Here is a 13,751-nt window from a genome sequence, read left to right as displayed (position 1 = left end):
TCAGATCGATTCTAGCCTATATCAATTCAATTTGTATAGGCATTGATTGCTTCCATCAAAGATTGTGCATTTAATTAAAACCCTACTTCCTAATATAGAATTTTCAGATATCATGTTTATCTTTTGACTGTATACTTCATTGGCAGATATTCTTCTGTCACCAAATCAATAAGAAGGTAGAAAATCTTGCCAAGCCAACTAAATATAAGCAGTATCATTCTACATCAATATGAGTACTGGTCCTACATGATTTAGCGATGCATTTCAGAAGAAAAATGCTAATAATGTAGAAAAAAGTGAGGAGAACATGAAATCATTTGTAGAAAGTGAAAATCTGAAAGGCTGCAAAATTAAAGGATTGGAAATCATAAACAAAGAATCACGCAATGCAAAGATTTACGTAGTTCGACAAGATTGCCTATGTTTGCCTCCGTTCATGATGAGATAAGATCTGTATCACTATCAACGGAGAATAAAGAGTAAGGCTATCTCTATTACAACTTAGAAATATCTATAGAAGTTATGGAAAAATGACGTTCAGGTTGACAATAGTGCACACGTTTTCACACTTTTTGATATTCTCTTATGCATTCATTATATGTACTTGTGTGGTCGTATATGATTTAGTGATGCATTTCAGAAGAAAAAATGCTAATAAGATATAAAAATGAAAGAACATGACTTTGATTTGTAAAATACGAAAATGTAAAATGATGCGAAAATGATTGGAAATCTTGCATAGAGAATTTCATAATGTAAAGATTTACATAGTTTGACAAGATTGCCTACGTCCATGATGAATAAGATATGTTTTATTATAAATGGAGAATAGGGTGCAAAGCTATCTCTATTACAACTTACAAATATTCATAGTATTTATAGGAAAATGATGCTCATATTGCCAGTGGTACACACACTTTCACACGCTTTCACACTCTTTGTATCAGTAACATTCTTGGCTCCCCTGAATTCAAATGGTAGTGCACTTTCTCTTCTGCATTCATTATGAGTATTTATGTGGTCGTACATGATTTAGTGGTGCATTTCAAAGGACAAAATGCTAATAAGGTAAAAAAAAAAAAAAATGAAAGAACATGACATAGATTTGTAGAAAGGGAAATCTAAAATCACATAATGCAGAGATTTACATAGTTCAATAAGACTGCCCACGTCCACAATGACATAAGATTTGTTTCACTATCAATGAAGGATAAGGTGTAAGATTATCTCTATTACAACTTAGAAATATCCATAGTAGTTATGGGAAAATGATGTTCATGTTGGCAGTAGTGTACACGCTTTCACTCTCTGATACTCTTTCCACATTAACATTTTCTTCCAAGTGACCATGTGGGATTCCTTCAATACAGACAAAAACATTGGCATTGTATCGGTCCCCACCCTAATATTAATAAAGTAGAAAATGTGTACAACTTCCATGATAAAAGTTTGAACTGGTAGCTGAAAGGACTCTCAGGCATATAAAGGGATTGTAGGCTATTTAGTAATCAATGTAAGACTAAACCCCCAATAAAATGAAACAATAATTTTATTACAAAAATAAGAAACTACGTACAAGAAAACATGAGTTAAAAAAAAAAAAAAAAACTTTAATTATGGAAATCGCTTTGAAAGTCAATAACCCCAAGAATATCTCAAAATCAAATGGAAACTCACTCATTAAAATGGAAAATCACTCGTCACTAGAATTTACATTTGAAATCAGGTGTCTTTCATCTTCAGGTAAAAAAATAACTGTTCAAATTGAAGAAGAAGAGAAAATTGTAAGCAATAAATGTAGAAACGCAACCCTAAAACGATGCAGAAGATAATGGAAAAATAAGAACAAGCAATGCACGCAGATTTTATGAGGTTTGGCAGGATTGCCTACGTCCCCAGTGAGATGAAATCCTGCTTCACTATCAATGGAGAATAGGGTTACAGCACTCGTCCCTCATACCTCTCAGTATTGCTTGCATTACAGAGAAAGAAACCATCGCTACAAATATATAGCGAAAAATCCTAATCCAGAAAGTACACAATTGCCCTCAAATAAAAAATTCTAGTGGAGTTGCGCCCCCCTACACCCCTATTATGCAACCGGGCCTCCTGCCCCCCATGCAACCCCCACGGCCTGCTAACCGATTAGCGGGACTACCATCTTGCCTGTCGAGGCGTTGCACCAGTACTCTCTGGGTTAAACTGTGATGGAATACAAGACATCGTATACCAACAATAAATACTCATGATAACATGTTGATGTCATCATTTAGTCATAATTTCTCCAGATGATTATAAATTGATCATTGACTCAAAATTCATGACTCAGGTGATGGTCGCGCACACATGAGAGTCTCTGTTTGGAAGGGTGGTAGCCACATTTTTAAATCTTGAGTCTACATTATGTCTGTATCATGTCTACATCATATTACAGGGCTTGATACTGATGGTAATGCAATACCCACTTCAACGGTAACTGGAAACCAACTCACAAGTCCAAATAAATGTCTTTCAATTTTCACATGTATGATGATCAAGTTAACACAGTTCAGATCAGGTATTTGTAAGAGAGTATTTGATTCATATTTGGATTCCACTAAATATAAAAACTAATCAAAAAATAAGAAAAATTAAATAGAATCCAAGTGTGAATTAAATATCATTCTCATACAAGTATCTTCATACGAGTATCTGATACGTTCTCCAAGTTAACATGCCATAGTGTGTACTATGATACTATCCCCACCATTAAGTTGAGCTTGCTTGTAGCTCAAAAGTCTGGTCTTTGCCCTCACTCTTCCGTAACATGAGTCAAGCACGAGGCATCTTTTTGTGTTGAATGCTACTTTGTGGCTCTGACTTTTTTTTTTTTTTTAATCATTATTAACACAGAGGCTGTCTTGTCTTGCATAATTTAAAAAAAGAAAAAAAAATGAGATTGTATTTTCTTGTGTGGCCATCTGCAGATTTTAATGAGAAAAGGTTCTGTCAGCTATCCTATTATGGGCTATGAACTATGATTCCATTCTTTACCCAAAAATAAAAAATGATTCACATTGATTTCTTACCAATCTATGATTGGGAAGTAGTTTCATCACAGTTATAGAAAAGATTTAAGTCTTTAATTTGAGACTAAGCTGTATTTGTTTGTGAAGGTTCCTTTTTAGGGTAGAGGTTAGAGTGAAAAACCATACCAATGAGAGGATGGGAGTGAATTCCTTTAATATGATATATATTTCATATGTGGGGAGAGAGAATGCCAATGTGATCTCACGAATCATTATGTGAGAGAGTGTGAAAAAGAATCTCTACTCTCGTGTTGTGGGGGTTTTTTATTTCTCCTCTTCTTATCATAAGCCAATATTATCTCATAATGCCATGTTTTATCACTTCTTTGTTCCATGTTTTCATTTTTATTTCAACAAAATTTCGTGTTCATTTACTGTTAAGAATAGAATTATAATTGGACCACCTTTGAGTTCTTAACTGACCATCTTAAATATAAAACTGCATAGGTGAATGAAGAAAAGCAAATAACCAATGACCCTAGAGAGAGCTAGGTATCGAATCTTTGTGTGGCCTCTCACATCCTAACACACACTCTTCAACCATGTGGTCTCTTATTAAAGTAACCAAATAGTGTGGGAGATTCCCCTTATACTTGGCAACTTCGATAACCTTCTCCTACATTAATAATAATATGGACAAAAATGTCTCCCACCGTCGCACCAATCGAAACATGAAAATCAGTTTCATTGTTAATAAAGGACCCACAATGCCCTAAGATATCAGAAAGAAAGAAAGATCTAGAGTATCATGATGTGAGAAGGTTTGAAAAGGAATCTTTGCTATGTCTTCATCAGAATCTTTTTCTATGATGAAATGACAAAAATTTGCTAAAATTGATGTGAAACTAATCTAATCATATAGCTGAATGGAATCCTGAATTTGATGTGGAACTAATCTAGTGTGGATGTGGGTATGAACTGAAGTCATAAACTTAAAAAAATAATTTGGAACTTAGTATACATGTGGTATGGATGTGGGCTTTACTTCAACACTACCTGACATAAATTTGAATTGATTTATCATCCCGAATCTCAAGTAGGTTTTTTTTTTTTTTTGGGGGTAGAATCTTAAGTAGGTTAAGCTTCCGATCAAAATCAAAATAGTAATGAAATCTTGTCGTTGGAAGGTCCAATGCTACATCAAAAGTAGACATTTTGAAGGATCATTATCAATATGCAATAATTAGGCAGTTGGATTACAGTGGATTTCACAGTAAAAAACATACAGTAGATTTTTATTTTGTTATTTTATTATTTAGAGCAAAGGGAAAAGATGAAGATGTGCTTGTCTGGACTCTGGTTGTAGGATCAGCTGATCTGATCATCCCAATTGCTTTATTTTTTGAAGTACCACCTCAAAACTCCCTAGTCAAACACAGGTAATTAAGATACATGAGATCTTTCTCTCTCCTTCAACTTGATTGATCAGCCAATTGATGATGAGCCTTTTTCCCAATGGCAACTTAATGATATTTTACATGAATTTTTATTTTCATGTAGATTTTTTAGTTTTTTTTTTTAGTTTTTTTTTTTTTTTTTTTTTTTTTTTTTTTTTTTTTTTTGAATCCATAGTGAAGTGTTTTCACCCATAAATCTAAGGTCATTATTATTGCTCTTTTATAAAATGAAGAACCAAAATACCCTTCATTATTCTCTAACACGATGAGGTGTTGAGGGTGGATGCCTTATATTTGTGGGTTGGGATGTGGGCTGCTTTTGAAGGGCTGTTATAAACTTGTAAGGCTTGAGGTGGGCCTAGGAGATGATTTTGAAAAAAAATTCTCTCTTTGTTTTTCCTTTAAATTAATAGTGATCGGGTTTATTAGTGTTAATGGTAATTCTCTGCAAATTGAGAGGCGAGAAGAAGAGAGCATATAACTCTATTAAACATCCATTACTAGTGAAATTGCTCTCATTTCTTTGAATGTCGACACCTTGCCAAATCATGCATATTCTTTGTGGTGGTTGCTTGATTGTTTTTCTTTTTGTTTCGTTTTGTTTTTTACATTGTGAATAAGTTTCAGTTTCTACACGATGGCCATCAATGATTCTTCAACGTGGCTAATTAAGAAAAATTGGGTCCAAATAAGGAAAAATGTTGTTTGAGAGAAATGTACCATAAACCCTCATCTATCCATCGAATGGCTTTTGTGCATCATCATGCACCATGTATGATTGTGCACAAAATCTTTCCCTTTAACAAAGAGTAAAAAGTTTCTATTGCATAAAAAACAAAAACCCTTTATACAAGAGTAACATATTTGTAAGAGGATTCATCGTTTGCCTCATTTTTAGATCCCATTTAATATCTTTCTACCTTTCCCACACCCTGCAGTGGCAGGAGGCTGGTGCGCTAGGGTACACCTTTTATCTAATACCTTCCTACCCGAAAGTGGATTGATCTCATTCCGATTGGCCATTTAAGTGCCTCGTTTGTCTTCACTGGTTCAAATTGGGTTATTTAATAGGGTATTTAATATCCTATTTGATCGGATAATGAAATGGGGGTGTCCCAATGGACCCAATCTATCTCCCCCAGATAATATATTCTCAATAGGATTTGCTAAAGCTCACAGATATAACCTCACAAGTTGGTCACATCCTAAAAAAAACCCTATCCTAAAACATTACATGGGATATTGGGCATGAGAATCCCATAAAATATGGAATATAATACATTTTTTTTTTTTTCTAATATGTGATTGGACTGTGAGGTAAGCCTTTTCATTTCTCTGTTACTTAAATTGATTTAGTCTTATTCTGGCTCCAGCTATTAAGGATTGAGGGAAAGGGGTGGGGGGAAAGAAGCCCAATTATATAAATATTATAAAATGCAACTCATGGAGAGAAGTTAGCCACCAGATACGCACTCAATTAAATTGTATATATAAGTTACTACGTATGAGTTTGTTGAACATTGTCCGTCCATCATGCTGACTATTTTTCTCTCATGATCATTTTAAAACTTATAATAAGACCAATTGAAGACAGCTTGAGTCTTCCTTCTTTGGAGGAAGGAAGGTGTTAGCGAAGCAGGTCGGTAAGTAGTCAGCTCTCTGGTAGTAGTTTTCAGAAGGATATGGAATCAGATAAAAAAAAAAAAAGTGGTACCAATTTATTGGGATTCCAAAAGGAAAAAATGAGAGAGACTGAAACCTAAATTAAACACATGGGAATTTTGATTCACCCCCCTTGGTCTTGTAGAATTAGTTCTACAAAAATTCTTATCCAAATGGAATATCGCATGAAACTGAAATTTTGCCTGTTAAAGCACTAACCAGTTCATCAAGATGACTTGATTGATGATGTAGGAATGAAACTCTAAAATGATGTAAAAATAAATAAAAATTTTAAATAAATAAGGTTTTAAGGATTAGTATTGGTTGATATTGTTGATACCTGATCGATCTTGGATTAGATATCGTTATGGGACCAAGGGTTAAAAAAAAAAAAAAAAGAAGATAAAATTTACCAATCCAAGTCGATACAGATCAATCTAAATCGGTATTATATTGGTATCAAAGGAGACTAATATTAATTTAATTTCCAAGATTTAAATCCCTACATACAACAATCACAAAATTGCACACAAAAATTTATATCATTTGATAAGATTGCTTACTTCCACGATGAGATGTGATTTATTTCACTATCAATGGAGAATAGAATTAATATATATCATTCGTCTTCACACCTCTCTTAGAAGGTTTACTAAGAAAGAACCCTCGTTAACGAATCTTATATGAGAAATTTATTGAAATACCCATATAGTCTCCTAAATTTTTTATTTATTTATTTATTTTTTGAAGGACTTCCACCCCCAAATCCCACATGAACCCACCAATGGGCCCTTTAGGATCAGCCTACTTTACCCCTATATGACTCCCTTTGAACGGTGAAAATGGAGTGTTATTGTAAGTTTTTAAGCTACTCGTCTCTTTCTCACTCTAAAAAGTTTAAGGTAAAGTAAGGTAGTCTTTATTTTTCTTGGTGGGATTAAACTCCTCAATTCCCTCGTGCCTTCTGCACATGGGTCTCTCACAAATTGCACTTTGCTCCACCTCTAAGTCAACCGATCAAGTCTTTCAATTATTATCCATTTGACATCTATCATCTAGTTTTGCTCTTCTTAATCAGACTCTTATAAGTAGTAGAACAAGTTTGTCCAAACCCAATTGAATTCCAAACTTCAATTCCTTTAAGTAATGGCAGCAGAAATTGGATCATGGAGAGATATGAGGAGCCTGACAGGGCAGATCCTGTCAGGAAGATGGTTCATGGTGTTCGCTTCGTTCCTGATTATGTCGGCAGCTGGTGCAACTTACATGTTTGGTCTCTACTCCAACGTGATCAAAACATCTCTAGGCTACGACCAAACAACTCTCAACTTATTAAGCTTCTTCAAAGACGTGGGTGGCAACGTCGGTATCCTCTCCGGTCTAATCAACGAAGTCACACCGCCGTGGGTGGTGCTTGTCATCGGCGCCGTCATGAACTTCAGTGGCTACCTCATGATATGGCTGGCCGTAAAAGGTACCATCCCACGACCTCAAGTATGGCACATGTGTCTCTACATCTGTCTCGGTGCTAATTCTCAGTCCTTCGCCAACACCGGCGCACTCGTCACCTGTGTCAAGAACTTCCCGGAAAGCAGAGGCGTCGTGTTAGGGCTTTTGAAAGGATTTGTGGGTCTCAGCGGTGCAATAATAACTCAAATCTATCATGCCGTTTATGGAGATGACGCAAAATCTCTCATCCTTCTCATAGGTTGGCTTCCGGCCGTCATCTCTTTCGCTTTCGTTCGAACCATTAGAATCATGAAAGTGATTCGACAATCGAACGAGCTTAAGGTATTTTATAATTTTCTCTACCTCTCTCTCGCCCTTGCTGGGTTCCTCATGATCATAATCATAGTAGAGAAGAAGTTCCAGTTCAATCGGAGTGCTTACGGGTTGAGTGCTGCTGCTGTTATTCTTGGCCTTCTCTTCCTCCCACTCGCCGTGGTTGTAAAGGAAGAAATTGTTATGTGGAAGAAGAAGAGACAAGCTGTCGAGTCTTCTCTTTCTTCTTCACAGTTGAAAATTTCAGTTGACAAGTCAACGATACAAGGAACACAAACCTTGCCAGCTCCACCTTCCTCGACCAAGCCAGTTTCTTGCTTTGCCACTATATGCAGGGCACCAGATAGAGGTGAAGACTACACTATTTTACAAGCTTTGTTTAGCCTTGACATGTTGATTCTCTTTATGGCAACAACATGTGGGGTGGGTGGGACATTGACGGCGATCGACAATTTAGGTCAGATAGCTCTATCACTTGGCTATCCAGCTCGTACTACCAGTACCTTCGTATCGCTTGTAAGCATATGGAACTATCTCGGACGAGTGGTGGCGGGTTTTGTGTCGGAAATATTACTAAAAAGATACAAATTCCCACGTCCCCTTATGCTCACATTAACCCTCCTCTTCTCCTGCATCGGCCACATCTTGATCGCCTTCGGAGTTCCCAACGGACTTTACTTCGCGTCTGTGATCATTGGGTTCTGTTTCGGCGCGCAATGGCCGCTTCTGTTCGCGATAATATCTGAGATATTTGGGCTTAAATACTATTCTACTTTGTACAACTTCGGGTCCGTGGCAAGCCCTGTTGGGTTATATATTCTGAACGTGAAGCTGGCCGGGAATTTATACGATAAAGAGGCGAGGAAGCAGTTGGCTGCGTTGGGGAAGAGAAGAGAGGCTGGGGAAGGATTGACATGTACAGGTGTGGTTTGTTACAAGCTATCTTTCCTTATAATAACGGCGGTGACATTGTTTGGGTGTGCCGTGTCATTTATTCTGGTGGTCAGGACTAGGAAGTTCTATCAGAGTGATATTTACAGTAAGTTCAGGGAGGCGGCAGAGGCCGGCCAGGCTGAAATGGCTTTCGCCGCCTCCGGTGGTGGCGGAGGCGGTGGATTAATAGAACCAGATCAGAAACATGGAAAAGATGAGATTTCTTCTTCTGCGGTTCCCACCACCGTCCCTAAGATAGAGAAGGAGGGGGAAGTGAATGGAGATGGAAGGAGGATAGAGTAGAGAATTAGAATAGTATGAGGTGGGTGGAAAAGCAATTAGATAGTGTTTGGAGGGTAAATATGTATTCTCTCTCATATCTATTTTCTGTAATATAATTGTCAAAGACACTCGATAATACACAAATCTGATATTATGCACCACAGAGTTTGGATTACATATTGCATCTTTTACTTTTTAGAATCTTCCTAGTTTTAGTAGGATAACAAAATTGTCCCTGATTGTATGCTTAATTTACGGATTTACCTAGTCACGAGGTGGCCGGTGTGGAGAGGCTTGAGGGAACAGTAAACAGGGTCAAGGGTCAAAGGTCAAAGGTCAAAGGTCAAATTGTGCAAATTGGATTATTGGACAGTGGGAGACTTCAAACTTCAAAAGAAAAATTGAGAAGAAATATTTTTATAAATAAAATATTTAATTGTTGATAAAAAAATTATTTATTTATTTATTTATTTATTTTTCAGATAAGACTAAGGAGAATTGAATTCTTGATCTCTTAAATTGTTTGGCGTAGGTCTTTGCCAACTAAACCACCCACTTGGCCTGTTGGTGGACTAAGACTATGACGACGTACATGCCACTCAGTCACTCACACATGAGGCAGATATAGGATTTCTTTCCGCTTCCCCTTTTTTTTTTTTTACCTATCTAATGATGTTCCTCCATTTGGCCGTTTGGTACAACTTTCTTCCTCTCCTCTTTTAACTCTGATGGGTTTTCTCTCTCTCTCTCTCTCTCTCTCTCTCACAGCTGTTGACTCGACTCTCCTCACGATTTATCAATTTTTTTATTTATTTTTTATTTATAATAATCCTACAAAATAGTTTTATTTTAATCCTACAAAATAGTCGATTTCCTTATCTCTTTTTTTCTTCTTCTTTTTTTTTTTTTTTTTTTTTTCTAAAGTTCACTTTCTTTCGCCACTCTCTCAGTCTTTTCCTATTTTCTCTCTTATTCTTTTTTTCATCTGTATAAATTGTATATTTAATCTACGGTCTAAATATAATCTTTCTAATCTAACAGTTAACAAACGCTGGCATATTCTATTCAGGTAGCTCACTTAGGATATCCACCCTTTTCCCAAATGGAAAAAATAAAAAAATTTAAAATCGGACCGTTCCATTCCCAATAAAAAAAAGTAATATCAACGAAGTGTAGAAAAGCATTAAAAAAAAAAAAAGTGAAGAAAAGCTTAATCCAAAAAGGCAAAAATTATTGAAAAAGATTCAAAGCGGCAGTAGTGGCCTTGGGCCGTCATCCTGGACTTAAATTCAAGTCAGAAGGGTAATGCCAGTCTCCTGTCCTTATTTATCTTTCAAAATTTTTTGATAAGATTATTTATCTTCTGGACACAAATATTTTGGGAGTCTGTGTCCACAATTTGACAGGTGACAACTGGAAAAGATAGCATAAATGGCTTGGCAACGGCTTGAATTTTGAAATTTCTGTATTGGGTTTTGGTTGGACACTTATTACTTGGATATGAGGGAACATAACAAAGTCAAAAATGTGTATTCAAGTGGGCCTTAGAGAAAAACATCAGCAACCTTATTATAGATTGATGCGAGGATTTGAAGACATAAATCAAAGGATTTTGCTAAGCCTCACACATAATGATATTCACATTTTCAATAAGGAAAACGATTCCTGTCATTGCTGTCAAGTTGTACGGTGTTTGCTTTCAGACATAGTGGGGGAAAATGAGGTGTGTTCACTGTTCCTGACTTGAATTTTGAGAGTGGTTTTTGTTTTTATTTCTGTTGTTAATGATCAGTAAAATAAAATTAAAAAGTAGAAAATGACTGCAGAATTAATATGCTCGCAAATAAATTCATCATTTCATTCAACCCTCCACATTTATCATTGCCATTTATAGGGGAGAAAACAAATAAAAAACAACAGGAAAGTCAAAATCTCAGTCATTCCGATTTCTCCCAAGTTAAATCATCTACGATTATGAAACTATGTATTAGAGGGTAATTTTGTGTTTTTAAAGATTAGAGTTTTTTTTTTTTTTTTTTTTTAAATTATAATACAGAAGACATTATATGTAGGGTGTTATCTTGTAACGATAAGAAATTGTTGTTGTAATTTCTTCATCAGAATAATGGAAACTCTAGTTTATTGCTCGACAATTGATGTAACTCATCTTGGATGAACCACATAAATCATTATGTGCTTTGTGTGTAACTCTTTTTCATTTTTCTTTTTCTTTTGTCAATCGTTTTCTACTTCGTTGTTAAATTTTAATGAAGGGGCCACACAGGGGAGGAGGTCGTGGGATCGAACCCTATCATACGCATCGTGTGAGTATGTGTGTGTGTTTTCTTATTTATTTTGTACCCACCCGTGAATTGCTCAGATGGTTAGGGCGATCTAGGGATTGTGTGGATTAGGCGCACGGTCTCAGGTTCGATTCTCCATCTGTGCATTTGAGATTTAAGTGGAGAATTGGCGGTGGGTTGTTGTGCTAGTCTCCCCAAGGATTAGTCGAGGTGCACGTAAGCTGGCCCGAATACCTTGGTTAACCCCTGAAAAAAAAAAAAATATGATGGGGCCACACAATCTAATAAAAAAAACCCTAACCCTTATCCATATAAGCCCATTATATAAGATTTTTTAGCATCAAGAATGCAAAAAATGAGAGGGCTTTAAAGCAAGCTAAGCTACTAAAAAGTCCATTCGATCACCAATGACCAAACTATCGAAGGACTTTGCTAACAGCCTCACATAACATATGGGTGATGCCACTAGGGATGTAAATGAAAAATCTGTATTCGATTTGTATTCGTATCTATTTAGGAGAATCCATATTTAAGAAATAGGCTTTCAGAAATTATCCTAATCCATTCGAAAGATAATTCAATGCGGACACAAATATTTTAATTTCAGAGATATTATTCGATCTATTTAAGTTTGATTAAATGTTAGTTTCTGACTAATATTTTATAATACTACATGTGTGCTGCCAATATACGATAAGCTAGTGGATAACACCAATGGCGGCACATGATGAAATATCATAGAGGAAGGATAGGGAGTCATTTCAAAAAAGGAAAGAGATGGATAGATGTAACTTGTAGAAGTTGTATTAGGTCAAAACCTTACTGTATGATACCCCATCATGTGTCCTCATTGGTGTTGTCTCCTAGTTTATTGTCCAATGGCAACATACCTATCCCTCTCCCAGAAATATAGCTTTCAATATGGAGCATCCAAATTGCTAGTTAATTTTAGGTTAATCATGAGTATAAAACCCCGAGGATTTGGTGACCAAGATTTCTGGAACTTCCTAGGTCGATGGATTTGAGGGTAAAAATCCTCTGTTGTTCTAATCGTCTGTTTTTCCATGTTTTGCTAGGTGCAAAACGCGACACGTGGACAGTCCATCACCAACGGTCAAGATTAAGAAGGTTGGTTGAAGCTACCAAAATCGGGTTGATGTTTGTGAACCAGAGGGATCAACTCCAGAGCTGCCAAAGGGGAAGTGGTGAGGAAGGCTGGCGGGGTTGGGATGATATTGGCCAATGGCGTCTTTGATGGTGAAGGTTTGGTGGTCGACTGCCACATGTTGCCGGCAACCGCAGTCGGGGCTTCCGGGGGCGATGAGATACGAAGATACATCAGCGCGGCCAACAGTGGAACTAAGAATGGCGAGAAGGGACGGGCGATGGTGACGATCACCTTCAGGGGAACCCATCTGGGGGTCCAGCCGGCCCCAGTGGTGGCATCGTTCTCGGCCAGAGGGCCAAACCCGGAGTCACCGGAGATACTGAAACCAGACGTGATAGCACCGGGATTGAACATACTGGCGGCGTGGCCGGAGGGGATAGGGTTGTCGGGTTTGCCGTCGGACAAGCGGAGCACGGAATTCAACATACTGTCAGGCACATCCATGGCGTGCCCACATGTGTCTGGGCTGGCTGCACTGCTGAAAGCAGCTCACCCAGAATGGAGCCCAGCGGCCATCCGATCTGCTCTAATGACCACTGCCTATGTGGTGGACAATCGTGGTGGGACGATGCTTGATGAATCATCGGGGAATACCTCAATGGTCATGGATTACGGAGCAGGGCATGTAAACCCCCAGAAAGCCATGGATCCAGGTCTAGTCTACGACATCTCTACCTACGACTACGTGGATTTCCTCTGCAACTCAAACTGCTCTAGGAAAAATATCCAATCCGTCACCAGGAAGAACACCGATTGCAGCGGAGCTCTCCGGGCGGGACACGTGGGCAATCTCAACTACCCATCGTTGACAGTGGTATTCCAGCAGTTGGGCGACGGAACGGAGCAAAAGCCGCAGGAGCCAAGGCGAACGAGGATGTCGACACACTTCATCAAGACGGTGACGAACGTGGGGGAACCTAAATCGGTATATGAATTAACGGTGAAGCCTCCGAGTGGGACCACGGTGACGGTGTAGCCTGAGAAGCTGGTATTCAGGAGAGTGGGTCAAAAGCTGAGCTTTTTGGTGAGGGTAAAGGCCACGCCCGTCAAGCTTTCCCCTAGGAGCTCAACCATGACGAGAGGCTCGCTGGCCTGGTCTGATGGAAAGTATGTAGTTAGTAGCCCCGAGGAAGAAGAAGAGAGAGATAACAGAGAG

General features: G+C 37.8%; 1 protein-coding gene and 1 pseudogene across 1 annotated transcript; both read left to right on the top strand.

The window, feature by feature from the left end:
- Positions 1 to 7,137: 7,137 nt before the first annotated feature.
- LOC122087574 lies at positions 7,138 to 9,277 on the top strand. The gene has a single exon (XM_042656749.1). The coding sequence runs from the start codon at positions 7,274 to 7,276 to the stop codon at positions 9,143 to 9,145; it is 1,872 nt and encodes a 623-aa protein (XP_042512683.1). The 5' UTR covers positions 7,138 to 7,273; the 3' UTR covers positions 9,146 to 9,277.
- A 2,602-nt stretch (positions 9,278 to 11,879) lies between these two features.
- Positions 11,880 to 13,736, top strand: LOC122086861 (annotated as a pseudogene).
- Positions 13,737 to 13,751: the final 15 nt, after the last annotated feature.

This window comes from Macadamia integrifolia, chromosome 8 (genome assembly GCF_013358625.1).
Source record: "Macadamia integrifolia cultivar HAES 741 chromosome 8, SCU_Mint_v3, whole genome shotgun sequence".
Lineage (NCBI taxonomy): Eukaryota > Viridiplantae > Streptophyta > Magnoliopsida > Proteales > Proteaceae > Macadamia > Macadamia integrifolia.
Note: the sequence above shows the minus strand (reverse complement) of the source record. Positions and strands in the feature narration are given on the sequence as shown.

Coding starts and splice junctions, on each gene's coding strand:
- LOC122087574 (XM_042656749.1), top strand. CDS start 7,274: ATGGCAGCAGAAATTGGATCATGGAGAGATATGAGGAGCCTGACAGGG.